At 38.6% G+C, this 26,458-nt stretch overlaps 1 protein-coding gene across 2 annotated transcripts in view; it reads left to right on the top strand.

The window, feature by feature from the left end:
- Positions 20,532–26,458, top strand: part of NUBPL (nucleotide binding protein like) — a 242,910-nt gene continuing 236,983 nt past the window's right edge. For both annotated transcript variants that reach the window (XM_013978129.2, XM_005666209.3), the window contains exons 1-3: positions 20,532–20,699; positions 21,252–21,399; positions 26,318–26,352. In XM_013978129.2, coding sequence (XP_013833583.2) covers positions 20,592–20,699; positions 21,252–21,399; positions 26,318–26,352 — 291 coding nt within the window. In that variant the 5' untranslated portion in view covers positions 20,532–20,591. The remainder of the gene's footprint in view (positions 20,700–21,251; positions 21,400–26,317; positions 26,353–26,458) is intronic.

Genomic DNA, 26,458 nt, shown 5'->3' with positions numbered 1-26,458 from the left:
AATTTGTTATTTGTAATCTTTTGGATGACAGCCATCCTGACAGGTAGAAGATGATATCTCATTGTGGTTTTGATTTGCTTTTGTCTGATGATTATCATTTTGGGGTTGTTTATTGTTAATGAAGAGAAATTCAGTTGATTTTGTATTCTTCAACCTTATGAATTGTTTTATTAGCTCTAGTAATTCTTGGTAGATTCGTTAGGATTTCCTATGTATGAAATCATATTGTCTGCAAATAGAGATAGTTTTGCTTTTTCTTTTCTAATCTGGATGGTTTTATTTCATGTGCTTGGCTATTTGCCCACTGGCTACATTTTCCAGGACAATGTTGAATAGAAGTGTCAAGAGTGGACATCTTCTTGCTCATGATTTTAGGGAAAAAGCATTCTGTCACTATGAAGTAAGATGTTAGCTGTGGATTTTTCATAGATGCCCTTTATCAGGGAGCCTTGGAAGAAGAGAGACAGAAAGGAAGCAATGGAAAAATAGATATTGGTGGATCTCACATTGATGATCTTGGGCCTTTCTTTTTTGGACAAAGGCCCAAGGAGAGGGTATAACTTATGCCTATTTGAGACATGCAAGAACAGAGCCTGACTGGGAGTTTCCATCTTAGCGCTGTGGTTAATGAATCTGACTAGGAACCATGAGGTTGCGGGTTTGTTCCCTGGCCTTGCTCAGTGGGTTAAGAATCCAGCGCTGCCGTGAGCTGTGGTGTAGGTTGCAGACACAACTCGGATCCTGTGCTCCTGTGGCTCTGGCAAAGGCCGGCAGCTACAGCTCCAATTCGACCCCTAGCCCAGGAACCTCCATATGCCATGGGAGCGGCCCTAGAAAAGGCAAAAAGACAAAACAAACAAACAAACAAAACAGGGCCTGACTATGCCCGAATTAGGGTTTGAGATAGAAACTAAGTCGTAGAAAAATAAAGTTATATTTCTTGCACATTGAAGTTGTGAACTGACTCATAATCACTGTATTATTATTAATTACATTTATTTTTTCTATCATAACCAGTAATGGGATATATAATAATAATTTCAAGTAATGTATCTTTTTGGATGCCAGCCCTGTTCGATATGAATCAATATGTCTTAGTGAATAAAATTTTAAAATGCTAGAATATTGGAATTAGCATTGATTGATTAGGGAGTCTCTTGTGGATATAACAGGGAATTTTTGATTTGAAGTCAGAGAATAATACTGTTATAGAAAAGACAATCTCCTTTTACATAGAAATCAAGGACATTTAAGCATGTAAAGGCTATTAGAATGCTGACTGAAGGAGTTCCCGTCGTGGCGCAGTGGTTAACGAATCCAACTAGGAACCATAAGGTTGCAGGTTCGATCCCTGCCCTTGTTCAGTGGGTTAAGGATCCGGCGTTACTGTGAGCTGTGGTGTAGGTTGCAGACGCAGCTCAGATCCCATGTTGCTGTGGCTCTGGCGTAGGCCGGTGGCTACAGCTCCAATTGGACCCCTAGCCTGGGAACCTCCATATGCTGCAGGAGCGACCCAAGAAATGGCAAAAAGACAAAAAAAAAAAAAAAAAAAAAAGAATGCTTACTGAAGACTTGAATTTTGAAACATACCCTTTTTACACATTCAAAGGAAACATGTATTCATCTGTATAAAATTGAAAATTATACTTTCTTATTTGTAGGACTGTTGTGTAATCAGAAGCAGGATTTTATGCAAAATGTGGACATGCATTATAATTTTCCTAGCAAGATAATTACTATACTGCATTTTAATGAAAGGAAAAAATCCATCTAAGTTCTAGAATTTGGCACTAGAATTCAAAACAAAAAATACTTGAAATAGTCTTTTTTCCTATTTTTTCAAATATTTACTCATTTTAAGAAGCCTTCATTATCATATCCATTTGAGTGCTTACTTCATTTCTCTTTCTTGAAAACTTAGAAAAGCGTTGATATTGTGTGGTGTTCTTTACTTTAAACCAAGGGATCTTAATCTCGGATGTACATTTGAATCTACTGCGTTTGCTTTAAAAAAAAAAAAAAATGGGCCTCAGGCATCCCTGGGAGTGAGGGTTTGTCACTGGTATTCATTGAAATCTTCCTAGTGATTTTAATGAACAGCCTGGGAAGATGGTGGACAGATCACTAGGCAGAAGAATTACTGCTCTATTCAAGTGTCTCTGCAAGCATTTAATAAGTGCATGAGGCTATCATAGCCTTGACATTGTTAATTCTCCTAACTCTGATTCTGTGATATGCAAAAAGGAGTCAGACATCTACCTACAGACACTTTCTGCAGGTATTAATTATGCGAGACCTATGGTTGAACAGACAGTTGTTTCTCATTTTAAAATTTAATATTCTGGGAGTTCCCATCTTGGCTTAGTGGAAACGAATCTGACTGTCATCATGAGGACGCAGGTTGGATTACTGGCTTCCCTCAGTGGATTAAGGATCTGGTGTTGCCCTGAGCTGTGGTGTAGGTTGCAGACGGTGGGTGGGAGGGGTGTCCTGGCATTGCTGTGGCTGTGGCTGTGGTGTAGGCTGGCAGCTGCAACTCTGATTTGACTCCTAGCCTGGGAACCTCCATATGCTGCCTGCTTGGCCCTAAAAAGACAATCAATCAATCAATCTGTCAGTCAATCATTCAAAAAAAAATTAAGATTACATTTCTGACTTTACATCAGCCTTTTTTGGTTTTGTTTGTTTGTTTGTTTGTTTTGGCATGAGTTAGTTGTCCCAAATTGTCATCTCTGGAGACACTGACAAAATAGAATTTTTTTTCAACCTGCAAAACTAGAGCAGTATAAACTGGGGAATGTAGTGACTACATCAAGGAGATACCACCGTGAACAGTAAGCTGACCCATCCACCACATGCCTGGCTGTCTTGTTTCTAAGTCTAAAATCTCTGTTTCACATCTCCAGCTCTTCCTTGAGTTCTGGTCATCTGGGCATCTTCATCTGGATATCCCAGATTTATCTCAAATGCATTTGTTTTATTTTATTTGCTTTTTAGGGCTGCACCTACGACATATGGAAGTTCCCAGGTTAGGGGTTGAATCGGAGCTGCAGCTGTGGGCCTACGCAATCCGGATCCAAGCCGCATCTGCAACCCTACACCACAGCTCACTGCAGTGCCGGATCCTTAACCCACTGAGTGAGGCCAGGAATGGAATCCATATTCTCATGGATCCTAGTTGGGTTCGTAACCTGCTAAGCCACAATAGGAACTCCCCAAACTCATCTATAGATGCAAATTAATCATCTCAAACTCCCAGTTTAACATTTCTGCTTTGGATTTCTCATTGGACCTCTAGTCATCACAGCACTTACTGGTTTTATCTGTGTCTTCCCCCACCAAAACGTAAGCTCCACAATGGTAGGAACTTTTTTTTCTTTCTTCTTTTTTTCTCTGGTCTTTTTAGGCCCACACCATATGGAGGTTCCCAGGTTAGGGGTCAAATCAGAGCTTTTGCTGCCAACTTACACCAGAGCCACAGCAATGCCAGATTCGAGCCTTGTCTGCAACCTACAGCTCACAGCTCACGGCAACCCTGGATCCTTAACCCACTGATCGAGGCCAGAGATTGAACCTGCAACCTCATAATTCCTAGTCGGATTTGTTTCTGCTGTGCCATGATGGGAACTCTACACAAGGGTAGGAACTTTTTTATGTTTTACTCACTGCTGTTTCCCTGTTGCCTACATTAGTGCTCGGCATGTGGTGTGGATATTTGTTGAATCAGTCTTTACCCTAAACTTGGTTTCTGTCCTGAACAAATGCCATTATTAGTTTCCACAGCTCTATGGTCTTTTTCTTTATGCTGATTCAAATCCTTGTAGTTATTTTTAACTCTACCCTAGCTTCCTCCTATACCCATTTAGTAAACAATTCCTTACAATGTTGTTTTCAGATATCTTTTAGGGTAATGTCATTTTTTTCCATTCTCATTGCCACCATTATTTTAGACACTTGAAAACTCTTACTGGGACTATGAAATACAACCTACTAAGTATCATGTTCTCTAGGTTTTTGTTACTTTAATTAATCCTACATATTACTGCCAGATCAATCTTACTTGGAGCTCAGCTATCATTATGTCACTCCCTTACTTAAGGCTCAGTACTGTTTAAATACAGAATCCTCAGCCTGGCATTTGGAACTGCCACAGTATGACCCCAATCTGTCACTTCAGTTTTATCTCCCACTTTTCCTTTACAGATTCCTTATGGTATCTCCTTATGGTTTATTCCTTATGGTAAATAAGCTGGGCTACTTGTTCTTTGAATACTCCTTGAACTTTCCTACTTCTGTATTTTCTCATAGTATCTTCTTCAGGAATGTTCATTAACAACTATTTCTTGTAGTATTTGCTTTTGTGTAGCTAAATAATATCCATATATTTTTGATTCATCAGCATTAAAAACTGACTTATTGGAGTTCTCTTGTGGCACAATTGGTTAAGGATCCTGTGTTGTCACTGAAGCAGCTTGGGTCGCTGCTGTGCATGGGTTTGATCCCTGGCCTGGGAACTTCCACATGCCGTGGGTGTGGCCAAAAAACTCCTGACTTATTGTGGCACATTATTTTAATAATATGGTATTACACATACCATAGTGTTTCCTTAGCATATTTTCTTGCAGACACAATTTTTTTTTCTTTTCTGGCCATACCCATGGAATATGAAAGTTCCAGGACCAATGATTGAATTTGAGCTGCCGCTGCAACCTATGCCACACCTGCCAGCAATGCAGGATTCTTAACCTGCTGACGGGGCCAGGCATTGAACACAGCACTGCAGAGACAACTTGGGATCACTAACTCCCTGATATAGCTTTTTATTTTTCCACAAGTTTGTTATTATTTCATTTTCTTATTTCTTTGTTCTTTGGGGTGTGATTTTTGCTATTTCTTCCCAGGAAGACTGTTGAACACATCAGATACTCTATAAATTCAGTTTCTTCCTGGAAACTCCTTCTTGGGCCCTGTTTAATTTGTCTAGGCCTGCTATTCAATATTTCTGGAATCCTATGACTTTCTTGGTTTACCCCTTTGCTTTGCTTAAGCACATAACTCTAGGAGCTTCCTAAGGACTGATACATGGGAAATAAACTTTCTGAGGCCTTGAATATCCAAAAAAGTGATGATTTAGTTGGGTACACAATACCAGCTTGAAAATGGCTTTTGTCTAACAGTTTTGAAGGCACTGCTTCATTTTCTTCTAGTTTATTTCTGTTGAAAAGTGTAGTGTTGTTCTAATTTCCGAACCTTTGCATAAACCTTTACGAAGTGTTTCGAAGATGTCTTTGTGTTGGTTTTTGGATGTTTTCACTGTAGTTAGCCTTTGATATGCCATTTCACTCTGGAGATCTGTGTCCTTCAGTTCTTGACATTTGCCTTGCATTGTTAGAGAAGACACTCTTAGCTGCCTGGTCAACAAGCTATTCTTCCCATGTTCCTTGCTGACAGAATTCTGATTTTATTCAGACATCAATGTGCCCAGTCCCAGAGCACAGATGCACAATGAATGTTAAAGTCAGTCATGCCATCTCATTCCCATTTGCCAGATACTTTTTTTTTTTTTTTGTCTTTTGTCTTTTTTGTTGTTGTTGTTGTTGTTGCTATTTCTTGAGGATTTTCCCAAAGTCACCCTATTAAGTAGTGGTGAAGCTTAGATTAAATTTCCCACTTTTTTTTTTTTGTCTTTTTGCCATTTCTTGGGTGGCTCTCGCGGCATATGGAGATTCCCAGGCTAGGGGTTGAATCGGAGCTGTAGCCACCGGCCTACACCAGACCCACAGCAACGAGGGATCCGAGCCGCGTCTGCAACCTACACCACAGCTCACGGCAACGCCGGATCGTTAACCCTCTGAGCAAGGGCAGGGACCGAACCCGCAACCTCATGGTTCCTAGTTGGATTTGTTAACCACTGCGCCACGACGGGAACTCCTTTTTTTTTTTTTTTTTTTTTTGTCTTTTGTCTTTGTTGTTGTTGTTGTTGTTGCTATTCTTTTTTTTTTTTCACTTTAACTTATAACTAATGGTGGCCATGGTGATGCTTTTTTGGTTAGTGAAATAAAAGAAGTCTGCTTGGGGGAGGGGGAGTTTCAGGGGATGGTTTTATTTACTGATGTGAGTCATGGGAAGAGCGCATCGTCTTATCTCTTTTTCCCTGCTTGGGTGTGACTGTGAAAGGGCATACTGTCGCTTTAAAATTGTGAAAGCTGTCCTGCTGTCAAGAGGGGACAAACCCTAAGGACAAAATATCAAAATACTGAGAAATGGCAGAGCTGATTGAGTCAAAGCCCCAAACCTGGAACAGCCTACCTCCAGAACTCATGTTTTATGAGATAAACACTTTTAATACTTTTGCCATTTTTTTCTTGTCTCTTTTGTCACTTTCAGCCAAATGACTTCTAACTGAAGCATGGTTCATTGGTAAGTTTTTCCCTTTCATTTGTTCTCTAGTCTACTTTTGGAACTCCTATTAGTTTGGTTGGAGCTTGTGGATTAATTTTCCTATCTTTTTTTCTCCTTACTCCTCCCCCCTCCCTGATCCCCTTTTTTTCCCCCTCACTGTTCTAATTATCTGGGAGATTTCCTCAGTCTTAGCTTTCAACCATTACACTGAATTGTTTATTTCAGCTCTTAGATGTTTAATTTCCAAGACCTTTTCTTTGATAGTTCTTAAGAAGTACATCTTGTCTTATTTCATATTCTCTTTTAAATCTGAGACTGATAATTATTGTTTTGAAAAGTTTTCTTCTTCTACCGGCTTTGTTTCTGTTTCTTTTGAGTTACTGTTTTATTTGTTGTTTTTTAGGTTGGAGGCTTTCTTCAGCTATTGAGTGATATAAAGTTGTCTTTTTATATTTGCAAAAGGTCTTAGAAAGTTGATTGGGAGCTTTATGTATGTGAGTGGACTTCCTAGTAGTGTGGTTGGGTAGCAAGTAAGCTCTTTCTTTGGAAACTCCAAAAGAGCAATATCTACAGATATTTTCTTTTAGGATTTAAATTTCTCCAAATAAGACTCCTCAGAGAGGTTCATAGATGCCTGCAAGCAGGTATCTAGGAGTAGGAATAGGGATGGTACAAGCGATTATGCATCCCACAAGTCACTCCTAGACTTTTGCTTAAGACTTCTCTGTGATGTATTGGTAAATATTAGCAACTAACTCTTTGAAAGAAAAAAAAAGGCCCTTATTTGTAACCACCAATATTTGTGGTATAAATATTCTGACCTTGTCCAGTTTCAGGCTACTAACATGATGTCACTGAATGCAGAGGTGGGAAGACACACAGTAGCTCATCATTATGTAGTATTTCTACCATGCAGATACAATAGGTGTAAATAATCTCAAGAGCATAAAAAATACAGTCAAAATAATTGGGAAGTTATGGCCTTTGAGTATATATTATGTCTGTATATATGTGTGTGTGTATATATATATATATATATATATATATATATTTTTTTTTTTTTTTTTTTGGGCCACAACTGAAGCATATGGAAATTCCCAGGCTAGGGGTCAAATCTGAGCTGCAACTGTTGGCCTGTGCCACAGTCACAGCAACTCTGGATCTGAGCCACATCTGTGACAACATTGAAGCTTGAAGCAACACCAGGTCCTTAACCCACTGAGTGAGGCCAGGGATCTAACCTGCACCCCAGTGGATGCTAGTCAATTTCTTAACCCACTAGGCTACAACGGGAACTCCATTATGTCTGTTTGTGATACAATTTATTTAGTTGTAGGCTTATATAATTTAATTTTTTAATTTTTTTAATTTAATTTTTTTAAATGACTGTGTCTGACAACTGGTTTACAAAATTCCTAAAATTTAATAGTTCCTGTGACCTGGTACAAACTAACTCTGGAGCATTGCTGCTGTTTCCATTCCAAGTCCATCCCCCTTCACTGTGGTCTGGTCTTTCTGACTCTGGAGTCTCTATTGTTGATTTTTCTTCTGACAAAATTGTTTGGTATTCTTCAAGGGGATGGTAGAGGATAAAGAGTGATGGCCTAATCGCATGAGTTATGAGTAAAACTAGGGATTTTCAGTTTGTTGGCAGGCTTTCAACAAATCCTTTTATTTTCAGCTCCATACCTAACTCTCACCTTCCAATGTTCCTGAAGCCACAAAGTCTCTTAGGCTCTGCCAGTACAATAAGCTTCTCAGCAGGCACTTAGCTGTGCCCCTGCTCTCCTGGGTCTGTTGGTGCTCTTCCATATTCCCTTTTTTTTGGACCACTCTCACAGCATGTGGAAGTTCCCAGGTCAGGGATCAAACCCACATCACAGCGGTGATCCAAGCCACTGCAATGACAATACTGGATCCTTTCCCTGCTATGCTGCAAGGGAACTCCCTAATCTACTTTTTATAAAAATTTTTTTAATTAAAAATTTTATTAGCCAATTTATTTATTTATTTTTAATCTATCTACCTACCTTTCTTTCTTTCTTTCTTTCTTTCCCACACCCATGACATTCGGAAGTTCCTGGGACAGGGATTGAACCTGTGTCATAGCAGTGACTTGAGACACAGCAGTGACAACACTGGATCCTTAACCTGATGAGCCACCAGGTAATGCTACCATCTACTTTCTATCTTCTAAGATCTTGACATCACTTGTTGGTTATTATCTTTGTCTGTGTGGATTTATAATTTTTGTATTTCCTTTCCCCATTTTAGTGAAAGCAGATAAGTGTTTTCAGCTAGATTTGTACTCTTTTATTGGAGAATTTTGGATATGATAGCTAACCAGTGAGTAATTCCCAAGCCCCTACAATGTGCCTAGCACTGGCCTATGTGTGGAGGATATAAATTGTCATCTCCTCAAATACAATAGTCTTGTGTAAGAGCAGACATAATTAGAAAACAGTAAAAGGCATTATGTAATAATGTTTGAGGTTGGAGAAAATTTAGGATAAAGTGCTATGAATGCATATAGAAATAATATTGGGCTTCATTTTAAATAAACCTGCCTGTGTTATGGCACTACTGAAAGCAGGTTGTACAAGAGAGACCAGAAACAGGCTAGCTTAGCTAATTTAAATATATAAAATGAATGTAATCAAATTGCACCTTAAATTCATGCTCTGTTAAATAAAAGTTAACAACTGTTAAGGAAGGTGAAGATCAATACTTGATGAAATTGTCAGAGGAGGCTTTATGGAAGAAGTACCACTCGAGATATAATTTTAAGGATCGATGGACTTACAAACGGCAAAGGGGATCATAAACTATTATAATTGGGATACAAACAATATTTTAATGAAAATGTGAATACAATATAAATTAAAATGTAATTTCAATGCAGTTCAGAGAAGGCCATTAAACATGTTTATGGATTTCTGAAATACATTACTAAATACTAAATACTAAATAACTAAAGCTAATGAAGCCTAAATAAAGTCAAAGGTGGAAAATGCCTACTGAATTAAGCATAGGAATTTAGATTTCTTCCTGCAGAGATGGTGCTTTCGACAATATTCCTTAAAGGTAATGCTCTTATAACCTTTATTTCCTGTATTTCCATTTTACTTTCAAAAATTTTCCCTAAAAGAAACAAACTAACATTTCTGACTCTGCATTTCCTTATCTAGAAATGGTATTAATAAAAACTTCGCTGCCAACTTCATGGCTGTTCTAAAACCTGAACAGTATAATGCATAAGGAAATGCTTCAGAATCTTTCAAACGTATGATTCAGTAAACAATAAAAATTGTATAGATTGTGATCGAATAGTGGTTCTGTGAAGATAGTTTTAGGAGTAAATACTGCAGAATTCTCTGCAGCGTTGCCTTGGGTTGCTTCTAATGACTTCATAAGCACTATGTATTATATTTTTCCTGGAGTGTAAATAACTGTACATGTGTGACTATGACTAGTTGAATGGTTCATGTGTACTGAATCATCTTTCATCAGCTGACCCGATTTACAACTATGTAGTTACCTGTGATTTGGAGTGTCATTGGAAAATTCTTGTTTGTATTATTATTATTATTTGTCTTTTTGCCTTTTCTAGGGCCGCTCCTGTGGCATATGGAGATTCCCAGGCTAGGGGTCTACTCGGAGCTGTAGCCACTGTCCTACGCCAGAGCCACAGCAGTGAGGGATCCGAGCCGTGTCTGTAACCTGACGGCAATGCCAGATCCTTAACCCACTGAGAAAGTCCAGGGATCAAACCCGCAACCTCATGGTTCCTAGTCAGATTCGTTAACCACTGTGCCACAACAGGAACTCCTGTATTATTTTTTATTTATGCATTATGTACAAAAATTGCTTTCTTTGTCCAGTTTAATTAGATTATTGAAGAATGATGACAAACTGCTAATGGAGAGAATGGTGCCACAACTCCAGTTTCTCACATAACCGAAGACAAGACTGTTTGATTACTGAGAGAAGAGCAGAATTGTAGAACTGTAATACTGTCTAGTCTTTCATTAGGAAGAGAGTTCAGAAGTTCCCTCGTGGTGCACCGGGTTAAGGATCTGGCTTGTTGCTGCAGTGGAATAGGTCATTGCTGTGGTGGGGGTTCAGTCCCTGGCCTGGGAACTTCCACACACCATGGGTGTAGCCAAAAAAAAAACAAAAAAACAAACAAAAAAAAAAAACCACAAGAAAACAAAAATGAAGTGAATTCACTTGCTACTAAGAAAAACAGAACTTGATTTGTGACCCAAAGAGAGTCATTTCACTGCTTACATATCCCTATTCTCTAGAATCTAATATTATAATATTATTTTATGAAGTTTGATAATATTACAAAAATGTACAAATTATTATACTCAAATAATAACATTTAACTCTCGACAAAGTTTCAAAATACACAAAGGGTTTAATTTCTTAACAAAATATGCGTATTTTTTCTTATGGCAAAAAAGAATTGCTCTTTTATGTCAATTATATTTCAATTTAAAAAAAAAGAAATTGAAGAGTTCCCATCATGGCTCAGCAGTGATGAATCTGACTAGTATCCATGAGGATGCAGGTTCTATCTCTGGCCCTGCTCAGTGGGTTAAGGATTCGGTGTTGCCATGAGCTGAGGTGTAGTTTGTAGAGGAGGCTCAGATCTGGTGTTGCTGTGGCTATAACGTAGGCAGGCAGCTACGCTCTGATTTGACGTGTAGCCTGGGAACTTTCACATGCTGCGGATACAGCCCCAAAAGACAAAAAAGCAAGAAAGGGAAAAATTGCCTATAAGAATCCCGCGGCATATGGAAGTTCCCAGGCTAGGGGTCCAATCGGAGCTGTAGCTGCCAGCCTACACCAGAGCCACAGCGACACTCGGAGCCTCATCTGCGACCTACACCACAGCTCACGGCAATGCCAGATCCTTAACCCACTGAGCAAGGCCAGGGATTGAACTTGCAACCTCATGGTTCCTAGTCGGATTCGTTAATCACTGAGCCACGACAAGAACTCCCCATAATTCTTTTTTTAAATTTTTTTTTTTGCTTTTTTTTTAGAGTCGAACCCATGGCATATGGAGGTTCCCAGGCTAGGGGTCGAATCGGAACGTAGCTGCCAGCCTACACCACAGCCACAGCAATGCAGGATCCCTTAACCCACTGAGTGAGGCCAGGGATCGAACTCACAACCTCATGGTTCCTAGTCAGGTTCATTGACTGCTGAGCCACAACGGGAACTCCTAAATATTTTTAAAATGATTTTTATTTTTTCTATTATAGTTGGTTTAGTGTTCTGTCAATTTCTACTGTACAGCAAAGTGACCCAGTCACACACACACAGACATATATATATATTCTTTTTCTCACATTATCCTCCATCATGTTCCATCATAAGTGACTAGATATATTCCCTGTGCTGCACAGCAGAATCTCATTGCTTATCTACTCCAAAGGCAATAGTCTGCATCTATTAACCTCAGACTCCCAGTCCATCCCACTCCCTCCCCCTCCCCCTTGGCAACCACAAGTCTCTTCTCCAAATCCATGAGTTTCTTTTCTGTGGAAAGGTTCATTTGTGCCATATATTAGATTCCAGATATAAGTGATATCATGTGGTATTTGCCTTTCTGTCTTGACTTACTTTGCTCAGTATGAGAGTCTCTAGTTCCATCCATGTCACTGCAAATGGCATTATTTCATTATTTTTATGGCTGAGTAGTATTCCATTGTGTATATATATCACATCTTCTTAATCCAATCATCTGTCAATGGACATTTAGGTTGTTTCCATGTCTTGGCTATTGTGAATACTAATGCAATGAACAAGCCGGTGCATGTATCTTTTTCAATGAAAGTTTTTTTCGGATATATGCCCAAGAGTGGGATTGCTGGGTCATATGGTAGTTCTCTAGTTAGTTTTCTGAGATACCGCCATACTTTATTCCATAGTGGTTGTACCAATTTACATTCCCAGCAACAGTGTAGGGAGGTACTCTTTTCTCCACATCCTCTCCAGCATTTATTTGTTGACTTGTTAATGGTGGCCATTCTGTCACACTTTGACTATACTCTTATTGAAATCTGAGTTACTGAGTAGCATGTTATCTATTGCTGCATAGACAACTACCATGAACTTGATGGCTTAAAACAACATTCCTTTTTTTTTAAACGATTTTTATTTTTTCCATCATAGCTTGTTAAAACAACACATTTCTTATCTCACAGTTTCTGTGGGTCAGAAATCCATGCACAATATAACTGAGTCCTTTGTTTCATGATCCCTCACAAGGCTGCAATCACAGGGTCAGCCAGGGCTCGAGTCTCATTTGAAAGCTCAACTGTCAAGGAGCAACTCTTCTGGACTTGCGGTTATTGGCAAAATTCATGTTCTTGTAGGCTGTTTTCCTGAAAACCATAGTTCTTTGCTGGCTGTCACCTGTTCCCTGCCACATGGCCTTCTCCATAGGCAGTTCAGGACATGGTAGCTTGTTTTATAAAAGCCAGCCAGGAGGTCTAGAAAGCCAGAAGTTACAATCTAATGTAATGTAATCACAGAAGTGGCATCCAATAGATTGTAAGTAACCAATAGAATAGAAGTATTCTATTGGTTAGCACAAGTGGAGGGGATTACACAAAGGGGTGAATGCCAACAGACAAGGATCACTGGGGGCTCTCTTAGAGTCTGTTAGAAAAGAACCAATTAATTTGACATATGACATAAGCTACAGAGAGATGCCCACTAAGAAATCATATTCAATTAATTCTATGATCCAGAAGGAATTGGTGGGAATGGCTTAAGAGTTTTCCAGTTAGCAATATAATGTCTCAAACAAATAAGTAATAAACTACCATGCGTATTTTTTCTTCTTCTGCCATTCTGCTCTTTCTCCAGTACTGTCAGCTATGATATGACATAGCCTACATCAGACCCTGGAAAAGTGGTAAGAGTTGCAGTTCAGAAAAATGTTGAGAGAGGAATACAACTCACATATATCTATGTTTTATCAGTAAATGGTGTATTTCATCAGCAAATGGTGTTGATTTTGTTATATTGGTAAATTATATTTATTAGAAAAATGGCCTTCTCAACAGCACATGCCAGCATGTTCCCCCACAAAAATAGCTTGAGTTAAATAAAGTAGCAATTCTTGGACTTGGTTAGACATTTACCAAAGAGATTCAATGTGGCATTAATGTAACAAGTTGTTGATTTGCATAATTGACAAAACTTCATCAGGTAATTTAAAGCACTTTTTGTATTCCTAACAGTCAAAACACCTCTGATAAACATGTTAGAAGAGTTATGCACAAAATGAACTTTTTATGTGTAAAAACATTTTTATCTGTTTTGAAGAGTAGTAAAGACTGGAAAAGCCCAAAATGGGAGAGATTAGTAATTATCATTTCAGTAGTGTTTAGACTGATGAATTATGGTTAGTGGGTGGCCTCTAATTGGATTGAGAATAAATTCATTAGCCTGAATGAGGTCAGGAAAATCCTATTTTATTATTTTTAAGCTGCATAAGAAGATATCTTGGAAAATGGACCCAAATACTGCCTGTAAGTTTGGCTGGTATGAATTGGAGCACTTTCAGCAGCTCAAGAGTTGTGTGGAAAGCTGAAGACAAAGGTAAAGTTTATGCTTTTATTTTTAAATTTATTTATTTATTTGCTTTTTAGGGCTGCACCTGCGGCATATGGAAGTTCCCTGGCTAGGGGTAGAATTGGTGCTGCAGCTGCTGGCCTATGCCACTGATACAGCAGCGTGGGATCCAAGCAGCCTCTGCAACTTAACCCACTGAGCAGGGCCAGGGATCAAACCCGCATCGTCATGGATGCTTGTTGGGTTGGTTATCACAGGAACTACCAAATTTTATACTATTAGGTTAGCCAGTTTAATCTAGAGCAGTTTAATATTATAATCCTTTATGTTGATATTTCTGCTCTATTGCTGTAAATCAGGCTATACATAGAGTGATTTGATAGGAATTTTTCACTTTATAAATGGATTTAATACATTTTGTGCCTATAGTATTCATGACATATCATGTATAATATCTATGGTTAATAAATCCTAAGTAGTTGGTAAATGAATTGATGGGATTTGGTATTGCAATGCCAAGTAGAAGAAACTATTACATAGCCTACGTGATTATAGAGTACATTCTTACATAGTGGTAGCAGCTTGAAACAGACAAAAATCTACATTGTTTCCTTTTTCCTGAAGAAAATAAAACTTCACATTAGCTGAAGTGTAGGTTTGGTATTTGACAGGGCCCTGCTTTGTCATTGGCCTTGGGATGTTTTTTAAACTGCACAGGAAAATTCCCTTCTGAATACAGAATGAAGTAAGGTTTTAGCAAAGTCTTGTATAAACTTATGTCTTCTCATCTCCAGTATAGAACTGACGGGTAGGAAGGACTTGGCTGAAAAGACACAGGTTTAGTCAAGCCTTGGAGAAAATGAAACAAAAGGCAAAACCCTGGGAATACTAAGGCCTTGGGTGTAGCAAGTATTTGCCTGAGGTGACAAACTTTTTCTGAATTCTGATAGTGTGGCTTCTATTTCAGGATAGGATCGTCTTTGAAGCTTTAAGCATGAGCTCTTGACCTTTGTCCAAGGATTCAGTTTAATCTTATAAATCAGAAATTCAAATGTCAGATCACCCATGATTCCTCCAGCTTTGGATATTGGCATTTAGAAACCCATCCTGTCTCTTTCTAGAAGTGGATTTTCAGTCATTTGGAGGCACAGTCTCTGAAGCCTATCCACTCTAAGAATATGTAGCTATCCTCCCTCTTTGGAAAATTTGTTTTATGCCACTTTGCTTTTGTGAAAGACCTTAGTACCTATTTTTCCCTAAATGAAAGAAATCAGAAGGGGATATTTGCTTTTACGAAAAAAGGTGAAAAGTGAAAATAGTGTTCAGCATTTGTTTTACAGTGAGTGGCTATAGAGGCAGTGCCCCTGGAGCAACGCAGTTCGCACCCAAGCTCCTTCCCCAGGGACTACACCCAGCAACTCAGCATCCAGCCACCACAGCTTTCTGTGCCTATCTCGATTTATTTTGTGAGGCTGTTAGTACCATGTGTCCTAAGATAATTCTTCTTTGCCTTAAACCATTTCAGCTTACAAAAGTTTTCACAAGAACGCTCACTCTACTTTTAGAGAGTAGGGGAAACATGTACATACATTTGCTTTGTGTAATTTGAAAAAGTTAGAATGAGGAGATTCTTTAACAGGATGGCTTTATGTGAGCTAAGGTACTAAATGGCCAGCAAAGTCTTTGCTATGAGAAAAATCCACAAACTTTCTAGACCAAATTCCCTACAGAGAGACTGGCTATTCTCCTAAGCAGAATTACTCTATATTTTAATGTGAACATTTGTATTAGATGTCTATAAAAGCCAGTTTCATGCTTAGTCATGAGTAGAGAGAATTGGAAACAAATCATAGTATGGGACAAAATAGGGTCAATTAGTGGAGTTGTCATTTATATAAGTCCATAGATGGGGTGAGGTTTTCATCTCAGTGAGCCCTTTGAACAGGATGACAGGAGACAGTAACCTTAAACTCAAGGAGCTAGCACTAGTTTTTGAGCTTTATTTAGAATATTCAACAGAGACTGAAAACTGTCCACATCTCCTTTAGTGAGTTGGGCAAAGGAGTGAAGCACTGAGGCAGGTCTTGAGACTTATGGGCAGGGAATAAGGCAGCTTCCTCATTTGTGTGGAATCTGAACTTTCAGTGAGTTCTTGGTCATGTAAGGAACATATAATATATATACATTTTTTTTTTGAGGGAGGGTAATCTAGCAGGTACATATTTTCCCTTTCTAGAAACCACTGCAAGAGATTACCTTACACATAGGAGACATTCAAAAGAATCCTCTCTGGAGTTCCCATCGTGGCTCAGTGGTTAACGAATCTGACTAGGAACCATGAGGTTGTGGGTTCAATCCCTGGCCTTGCTCATTGGGTTAAGGATTGGTGTTGCCGTGAGCTGTGCTGTAGGTCGCAGATGTAGCTCGGATCCCGCATTGCTGTGGCTGTGGTGAAGGGTGTTTTGATCACTGTTTGTAAAATTCTCTCAGAGTGGTAGAAACTTAATCTTGCTATGTACAGATAGCACCATAGACACCAGGATTGTGTCTGTGTAGTGCCCAGATGTCCCCATGGTGATGTGAATTTAATCCTCAAGGTCTTTATCCATACCAGCATCCATTAAGATGTCCCATATTTAACCATGCAGGTTATTGTCAAGTTTTACCATTTTCTCAAACTTAAGCTCTTTTTAAGGATCAGCTTTCTCTCAGCCACCCCCATGACTCTTTCAGGGGGCAAACCCTGGAGGCTGCCTTAGGCTATTCACCTAAACATAATCCCAAACTATTTTTATTCTGTGGTCCTGCCACTACACTAAGATCTTTTTGGGAATGAGGGCATTGATTTTTCTGTTCTCATATCCCCCAAACTGATTTTGGGCTCTGTTGTTTCTCCTCCTCACTGGGGCTGAAACTTTGGAGAACAGGGGAGAGGTAGTTAAAAGTGTATGAGGTTCCTTCTCGGGAGCTATAATAGTCACAGATTATTTTAGCTTCAAATAAAAGAAATCCTATCCAACACTGTTTTAAAAAATCAATCATCTCACACGACAAGAGGTCTGGAGACAGAGGCTAGGACAGGCCTAGCAGTTTAACTATATAATCAGGAATCCATCTTCCTGCCATACTTCCACTTTGTAACCCTCAGCTGTTGGCTTTTGTCATTGTGTTTGTCACTGTTGTGCTTCCATGTTCACAAGATGACAGCCACACCTCCAGCTGTCATAAGACAACGTCATATAGTTTGTCCAAATGGGGAAGGGCTAAAAGAGATACAAGGAATTACAGGGGGGAAATCCTTGATATTACAAACTGTATCTCACCATAATTACAAGCACAACCAAAACCCACCCAAATTAGGCCAAGGAAGAATTTGTTGGATGGTTATAAATGTACCTCATGGATCTAATGATAGGAAGTATAGCTGACCTTCAGTGTGGATAAGAAACAGAAACTGGAAAGCTGTTATGGACCCGTATAGCTGTTCTCCCTTCCTTCTCTGGATATGATCTCTTATGGTCTGTTTTACTTTTCCTTCTTGGCATTGGCTTTTGCTGCTTCTCCATGCTTAAAGCAGAAAATTGTCATCTTAGCCTTCTCAGTTCAAATGCAAACTAAGGTTGAGTAGCATCTCTTATTTTTTAAGTTCTCTGGGGAAAGAATATGGTTGGCCCAATTTTGGTTGTATGTCAATCTTTAATCCAGTTAGTGACCATGGAGAAGGATTCAAATGACGTAGCAATTCTTGGGAATTAAGGGAGAATACTCTTTTTGTTTTGGCTGCACCTGTGACATGTGGAAGTTCTGGGGCCAGGACCATGTCACAGAAGTGATCTGAGCCACAGCAGTGACAACGCCGGATCCTTAACCTGCTGAGCCACCAGGGAATTGCAGAGAGAATACTTTTTTGAGAAGGGGCCATTGATTTGAGGGTGATTTGTGGTAGTTGTTGAAGAAGAAACAATGGATAGCGCTATTACTTTCTTGATCTCCTAATGTGCTGAAAGGTAAATCAAATTAACCATGCATTCATTCATTGTACAAACACTGGTCTCACTTGTTCTTCCCCTTATGCTCTCTCTCAGAGTGTCAGTACTGTTCATCTAGTTGCCCATGTCATAAGCCTCTATAAAACCAATAAGCATGACAATAGCTAACATATTGAATATGGGTACTGTGTGATAGGCATTCTATGTGTATTGTTTTAAATTCAACCTCATTAACAGCCCTACAAATAGGTATTACCTGTTTCATAGATAAGCCAAAGGGAAATTTAGAGATGTGAAGTCAAGCTTCTGACCTCTCTTTGGGATTACTGCAATAACCTCTCTAACCTCCCGTCTCCCTGCCTCTGATATGGCCCCTCCCATCCATTTTCTGCCTGGCAATCATAGTGGTATTTCTAAAACACAAATCTGATAATGTCACTTTTTGCTTAAAAGCCTTCTATGGTTCCCTCAGAGTAAAGTCCACACCCCTTTGCATGATGTATAAAGCCTTTCAAGACCTAGGCAACCTTCACCTTGCCAACCTCTAATTCTCATCTCCTTCAGTCTTGCACTTCACGGTCTATCCTCAAGCCACAGATTATTTGCAGTTCCTAGCCGTTCATTCTCACCTCTGCACAATAACTCTGTAGCCAGCCATTCTTCCTACTGAGTCTTACATACTTCAGGATTAAGCTTAGATGTTACCCTATTCAGAAGCATCCTGATTGAATTCCATCCCCCTCTTTTATACTTCTGTATCACTCAGTGATTTTTTTCCTATAGTTATTATACCATAGTGTAATTATTTGTTAACTTACTCTGTCTCTTGCACTGGATTGTTTAGTCCTTGAGTGGAGAGATTATGTCTTGTTTACGGTTGAAAACCCTAAAGGTTAGTGCTTGGTGCATAGTAATTGCTCAATAAATATTTGTTAAATGAATGAATTTTCATTAGAAGTCTGGAAGAACTTGCAAAGCCACCTGGAGAGAAACAGACATTTAGCATTTTTTTGTTTAGTAAATGGATTATTCTGACAGCTATTCTCCATATTCAATTGGCTTTTAATTTACAAATATTGAGCAGATACAAATTTAAAATTAAGTTAACTGAAAACACATCACAAAATAATAAAATAAGAAAGTAATATAAAGCAGTAAGCTAAGAATGCCATACCTAGTGTAAGATAAAGAAAGTTGAATGAAGTAATATGCTTGTTAGTCTGGGGGAAAAAAGCAAGGAATTGAATTTTTTTTGGAGCTTAATAAGTTGAATGTACTTTGCTGGTAATATGTCATTTAATTCTTACAGTAGTCTTTTAGGTTGTTATGTTATACCTGTATTAATGCTAAGGATATTAAAGATCAGATTAAAACAAAATAACTGAGTGATTATACAACTAAATTTGTAAATATAAGAAGCAAATAAATAAAAATTAAACTCAGAAAATATTATGGAAAATATGTTAGAGTAAATCACCCTATACCCTAAATGATTCTTTTGCTGAGTCTGGATTCCTGTATCAGCTTTCCAGCTTTCTCTCTCCTAAAGTGATTTCCTTCACTCTCATCTACTTTGTTTTTTTAATTAATTTTTTATATTACTCAATGAATTTATTACATTTATAGTTGTACAGTGATCATCACAACCCAATTTAATAGCATTTCTATCCCAAAGCCCCAGTGCATCCTCCCACCCCCCAGCCTCTTTCTTTTGGAAACTGTAAGTTTTCAAAGTCTGTGAGTCATTGTCTGTTCTGCAAAGAAGTTCATTGTGTCCTTTTTTCAGATTCCACATGTTAAGTGATAGCATTTGATGTTTGTGTCTCATTGTCTGACTGACTTCAATTAGCATGATCATTTCTAGACTGAGACTGATCCATGTTGCTAAAAATGCCATTATTTCGTTCCTTGTAATGGCTGAGTAATATTCCATTGTGTACATGTACACATCATCTACTTTGAATGTGGAGATATGTACTTGCTTTTACCAGGATGAATCCCACCTCCTTCCTCAAGCTTTGTCTCACTTAAGTTGCTTCTTGAATGAAATTTGCTTCATTACTCCCGCTTTCTGATGCAGCTAAACCTTTTTTGAGCTTAGCAAAGAACCCAGACTTTTCTTTCAGGGATTTACCAGCCACACATCACGAAGTATCAACACAAAGCAGACTATTATTGTAGACCACTCGGGGGAAAAATATAAAATCCTTAGCAGTGGGAGTACTTAAGTGACTATATGCTCCGCTGTGAGAATGCCTGGAGTCATTTTTAACCTTCACCATTTCCTTCTTCTCAGTTGTGTCAGTTTTCTAAACTTTGATAATCTGCTTTCCTCTCTATGAAAAGAGGATCCTAGTAAGTCTCCTACCTACCTACTCCTAAACTTATGTAAGGACCAAATTAGAGGTATGTGAAAATGCTTCCCAACCATTTGGTAAAACGCTGTAAAAGGTTTGCGCGGCTACAGGGGCGTAGTTGTGTTCCCAGGCTAAAGAAACTCAACGCTAGTCGCTAGGGGAAGAAAAGCGTTGTCGTGTGACGTCATCACCCAGCGCCAACCGCGACGATTTCCGGGTTGGGCTCAGGGCTGCATTCCGCGCCATGGGGGCTTGGCAGCGTTTGCTGCTCTGTGGTGGGGTGTCGTTTCGGAGTGGCTGCGGGGCCTTTGCCCCGCGTGGGGGAAGCCGAGTGTTGGTGTGTCGGCGCCAGGTCCGTGGTGCTGCGGCGCAGGGGGAGGCGGGAGGGTCGGAGATGCCGGTCGGCAGGTACTCTGTAATTGCCTCTTATCTAGGACTCGCTTTGGTCCTTCGTGGGCCCCTGCCCACTTGGCAGCTGAGTGAGACTGCAGTTATCTGGACGTACCCACATGACAGGGAAGCTCCTAGTAGGACCAGGCTAAGACATAGAGGGGCATGAAATAGTTGGTTGAAATATGGATGTGTGACATTTACGTCCTTTTTTAGTGTTGGTTTATTTAGAAAATAGGTTAAAAGAGGGGGAGAACACGTGGATTTAACTCCTTGAAGAGGCAATTTATTTACTTCCCATTTTTAACGTCAGCATATCCTGGCAAATAAATTTCAACTTAGTGTGACTGCAATTGTGATCGATAACAATAGGTAAATGACACTAAAGTCTTCCTAGTGGAGATGAGCAGAATTAGAAAAGAAAGCCCTCTTAGTCACAAATTATGAATTGTTTTTACTTTTATAGGGTGATAATGAAGATGGCTTATTTTAAAACTTTTTTTTTCTTCTTAAGTTATCTGGCGGTGAAAGTGAAACCCTAAAAGAGAGAAGAACACAAATCATGACCCGAGGACTTCCAAAGCAGAAACCAATAGAAGGTGTTAAACAAGTTATAGTTGTGGCTTCTGGAAAGGGTGGAGTTGGGAAGTCTACTACGGCAGGTATTATAGGATATTAATTCTCATCTTGAGTATGATTTGATGCCAATTGGCAAGTGCACAATATTAACATTATAGTTTTGTTTTTAAAAAAGTATTTGTGAAGTTCTTAATAGCCGGTTCCTTAGTATGAGGAGTTGGTAGTATTTAGGAACTCAGATTTTGGAGTTAGACAAAACTAGGTGTATCACCCGGTCTTTGACTCCTTAACTGAGGAAAAGGTGGTCAGGCTGCCCATCAGATCTTCAGTTTACTTAATTGTAAAATGGCAATGATGTTAATCTTTTTCATAAGGTGGTTATGCAAATTAAACAAGCTAACCGTTTAACCCAGTGTCTTCTACATAGTAAGTACTCAGTATTTGGTTGCCCTTATTTTTAAAACATTCAGCCTAATACTAAATTTATTTCTGTTATTTGATGTTCTTTTCCAGTCTTTCTCAGTATACATGTACCTAAGTAGCTGTGATGAGATTGTTTACATTATTGGGACCTTTTTTCATTTAACCATAATTTTCAGCATTATAAAGTCAACGATGATCTAATATTTGAAAATATTTTACTTATTTAAAGTATCTTTTAATCTTTATCTCTTTTATATTAATATACAGAAACAGACAATTTTTGGTGGCTTCTTAAAATTGATTATAGATTTCATGGTGACTAACGTGCTGCTTTCAGTACCCGCAAAAGAAGTATCACCAGAAATAGAAGTGTTACCATCCAAGACTAATAACTAATAACCAGATACTCCCAATTTTTTTCAAAAGAAACTTTTTATTTCTAAAAAAACTCAGTGTAATAATGTAGAAGGGCAACTCCCCTCCTCACAGTTCAGCTCAACAATGGCAACTTGTATGGTTAATTTGGAGTCATAAAGCTCTCATATTTTATTGTGGCCTCATTTTAAATGTTAAGTCATGGAGTTCTCGTGGTGCAGCAGGTTAAGGACAGGACATTGTCACTGAAGTAGCAAGGGTCAATGCTGTGGTGTGGGTTGGATCCCTGGCCCAGGAACTTCCACATGCCATGGATGCGGCAAAAAAAAAAATAAATTTTTTTTTCAGTCATATTAATCGGAATGTCTACTAAATCAGATCTTATCCAGCCTATCCTTTTTTTTTGTGGTTTATTTTAAAAAATAATTATCCTTATTATGTTTCATTTTGTTAGTTTTGGCATAGATCTGGACTGTTAAGATCTCTTAGGTATTTATATATTTATGTATTTATTTTTGGCTTTTGACTGCAATTTCTGCATTTTTTTTCTTTTTTTGCCACCCCAAGGCACATGGGGTTCCTGGGCCAGGGAGCTACACAGAAGTTGCAGCAATGTCAGATCCTTAACCCACTGTGCGAGGCTGGGGCTCGAACCTACCTCTAGTGCTTCAGAGACACTGCCGATCCAATTACACCACAGCGGAACCTCCTCTGCTTTTTTTTTTTTTTTTTTTTAAATTGAGGGGTAGGTGATGTACAGTGTTATTTAGGTTTCAGGTGCACTACGATACAGTGAGTCACAATTTTTGAAGGTTATATCCCATTTATACTTATAAAATATCGAGTCTATTTCTTGTGTTGCACAGTATGTCCTTATAGCTTAGTTATTTTATTTTTTATTTTAATTTTTTGCTTTTTAGGGCCACACCCACAGCATATGGAAGTTCCCAGGCTAGGAGTTGAATTGGAGCTGCCACTGAAGGCCTACGCCACAGCCACAGCAACACCACATCCAAGCCACGTCTGCGACCTACACCACAACTCATGGCAACGCCAGGTCAAACCCTCATCCTCATGGATCCTAGTTGGGATCGTTAACCTAACCGATGAGCCATGGAGGGAACTCCCTAGCTTAGTTATTTTATGCATGGTAGTTTATACCTCTTAATTCCCTATCCTGTCTTGCCCCTCCCCACTAAGATCTTAAAAATTCTTTTTTTCTCAGATATTAACCTAAAGTTGGGTCATGTATGTACCTTAATATTCTTTAGTTCCATCGAAACCAATGACATTTTGAAATAAGGAAGGGCTAGGTCCAGAGTTCTGTGACTTTTCCCTAGAGATCTTGTGTCTTGACTCAAAGGTATATTTGGTAATGCCTGGGTACAGCAGTTTTATAGTTGTCCAACAAGCTCCAAATCCAACTATATAGTGTTATTAGCTCATTTTTTCCCCCCATTTTGACCTGAATGTTACTGTGGAAGAGTTTTTCAGATGTTTTGAAGAAATTAAGATTTACCAAGTATTGTAATTATGATAGACCTCTAACACACTATTTGATAGATCCAGTATAATCAAAAATGATTAGTGATTGTTCTTAATGAATTTGTACTATATCCTACACATTTTTACTTTCCTTCCTAAGGACTTATAATTCATCTGTTTGATATATATATTTTTTAATTTAGAAGCTCTTAGCTTTTGGTTCTAGAACTCTGTTAGTATTATATTTATTTCTCTTATAGGAATCTACCTCTGCTTTTTTTTTTTTTTTTTGTCTTTTTTTGTCTTTTGTTGTTGTTGTTGCTATTTCTTGGGCTGCTCCCGCGGCATATGGAGGTTCCCAGGCTAGGGGTTGAATCGAAGCTGTAGCCACCGGCTTACGCCAGAGCCACAGCAACGTGGGATCCGAGCCGCGTCTGCAGCCTACACCACAGGTCACGGCAATGCCGGATCGTTAACCCACTGAGCAAGGGCAGGGACCAAACCCGCGACCTCATGGTTCCTAGTCGATTCGTTAACCACTGCGCCACGACGGGAACTCCTTTTTTTTTTTTTCACCTCTTCTTTTGTTTTGAAAATTCAAAGTACATTTACCTTTTTTTCATTGTATGAGTCCTTTTGCATGATCTGTGATTACTCAGAATGATTAAAGATGAATGGTATTTTCATGATAATGGTCATAAATTCTTTGGGTTTTGTGCAATATAATTTGTTGGGTCTGTAGGCTAGCACTTGTTTAAAACACATTGTTTGTTTGTTTATTTATTTATTTGTCTTTTGTCTTTTTGGGGCCATGCCCACAGCATATGGAGGATCCCAGGCTAAGGGTCCAATTGGAGCTATAGCTGCTGGCCAATGCCAGAGCCACAGCAATGCGGGATCCAAGCCGTGTCTGCGACCTACACCACAGCTTACAGCAACGCTGGATCCCCAACCCACTGAGTGAGGCCAGGGATCAAACCTGCAACCTAGTTAGATTCGTTTCCACTGTGCCACGATGGGAACTCCAAACACATTGTTTATTGTTTTTGGTTGTAAGATCATCTATTACCATGAAATGTGATAGCATTTTAATAGGAAGATATATGAGATGAATGGTGTGTGTCACATACTGTGCACTTCAGTAAATGTCCTTTCTTGCTTTTTTCTTTGTTAACATCATACCATGTGTCCCCAAAATTGGCCTATACCTTTTCATAAATCTCTATCTGCATATATAAGCCTTAGAAATAGATTGTTTCTGTGTAACTCTGTTAGTATTGTATTTGTTCCTATTCCAAACTATCTCAAAATACTTCCCATTTGAGTATGTGTGCTAGAGATATTTTGAATTAGAATGATGGCATTTGATTAATACAAACATGCCCTGTGATTTTATTGTGGAAATACAGGAAGATGCTAGTACTAAAATGAATTACTCTCTAAATGTTTCTGCTTAAAAGTTGGATTATATTTAACCTATGATATACCTGAAATTCAGAATTATTTTATAATTTATAAAAAGTAACTTATCAAATGCCATGCCCTAGGCTAAATACTTTACATATAGTATTTGATTTAATTCTCACCACAATTGTAATATCAGACCTCATTTTGTAGAGGAGGAAACAGACTTGGGGTAAAATATTCTATTTAAGATTACAAAATATTAGAGTTCCTGTCATGGCTCAGTGGAAATGAATCTGACTGGTATCCATGAGGAGGCAGGTTCCATCCCTGGCCTTGCTTAGTAGGTTAAGGATCCTGCATTGCCGTGAGCTGTGGTGTAGGTTGCAGACTCAGCTTGGATTTGGCTCTGGCGTTGCTGTGGCAGTGGCGTAGGCCAGCGATTACAGCTCTGATTTGACCCCTAGCCTGGGAATTTCCATATGCCAAGGGTGCAGCCCTAAAAAAAAGATTAAAAAAAAAAAAAAAAAAGACAAAGGGAAAAAGATTACACCGTAGAGTGGTGGAACGGGGATTTGAATCAGTTCTGAGTTGAAAGTTTATACTGTTAGATACTTAAGGGAAACTGTCTCAGCACCATTTATAACATTGTTCTGTATGGAAATGTGATCCACAGTATGAGGGTCTGTTTACTGGGAATTGCTGCTTTCAGACCGCTCTTTCGTCTCAGACGTAGCATATCCCTATTGCTGGGCTAAAGGTTTTGGGGACTACTGTTTTCCTCCTTTATGTCTTTGGGATTCATTGGCAATAGACAATTTTGGGAACATGTTTTACTTCCTTACCTTTTACCTTCTTCCCTTCCCTCTGCTCACTGGCCCAGCCTTTCCTATATGTGAGTTAGATATTTGAAATTCTGGCATGACTAGGATTTATTTTAAAAAAATAGGATAATATCTGTTTATTAAAAAGATAATTATTCTGCAAAATATGTTTTTGAAAATAATTGAATGATATATACCATTAGCATCATTAAAAAAAAAGCTAGATGGATTACTGAAACACAGAAGATAAGTGGATTATTTAAAATGCTAATTTTGGAGCAGGCATCTCTTGCTTATGTTGAAATATTACTTTCTTTTTTATCTTTTTTACTTCCTTTATTCTATCCAAGTACTTATTTTTTTTTATAACAGATGTATTAAAAATTTCTGTGCTTTGCTTATTATATTAAAAATATTAAAAGGTAAAATGAATTTTAGTAGTAGAAGGAAAGTTACTAAATTTAATTACTTTTTTTTTTTTTTTTTACAGTGAACCTTGCACTTGCACTAGCAGCAAATGATTCGGTAGGTGTTTTTTAATAGAAATATGAATTTATTAAAATGTGTTTAAGGCAGTACTTAAGAGCATACTAATGTTTCTCATTTACTCTAGGGGGGAGCTATACAGTGT

Source organism: Sus scrofa, chromosome 7 (assembly GCF_000003025.6).
Source record: "Sus scrofa isolate TJ Tabasco breed Duroc chromosome 7, Sscrofa11.1, whole genome shotgun sequence".
In the NCBI taxonomy this organism is placed as follows: domain Eukaryota; kingdom Metazoa; phylum Chordata; class Mammalia; order Artiodactyla; family Suidae; genus Sus; species Sus scrofa.
Note: the sequence above shows the minus strand (reverse complement) of the source record. Positions and strands in the feature narration are given on the sequence as shown.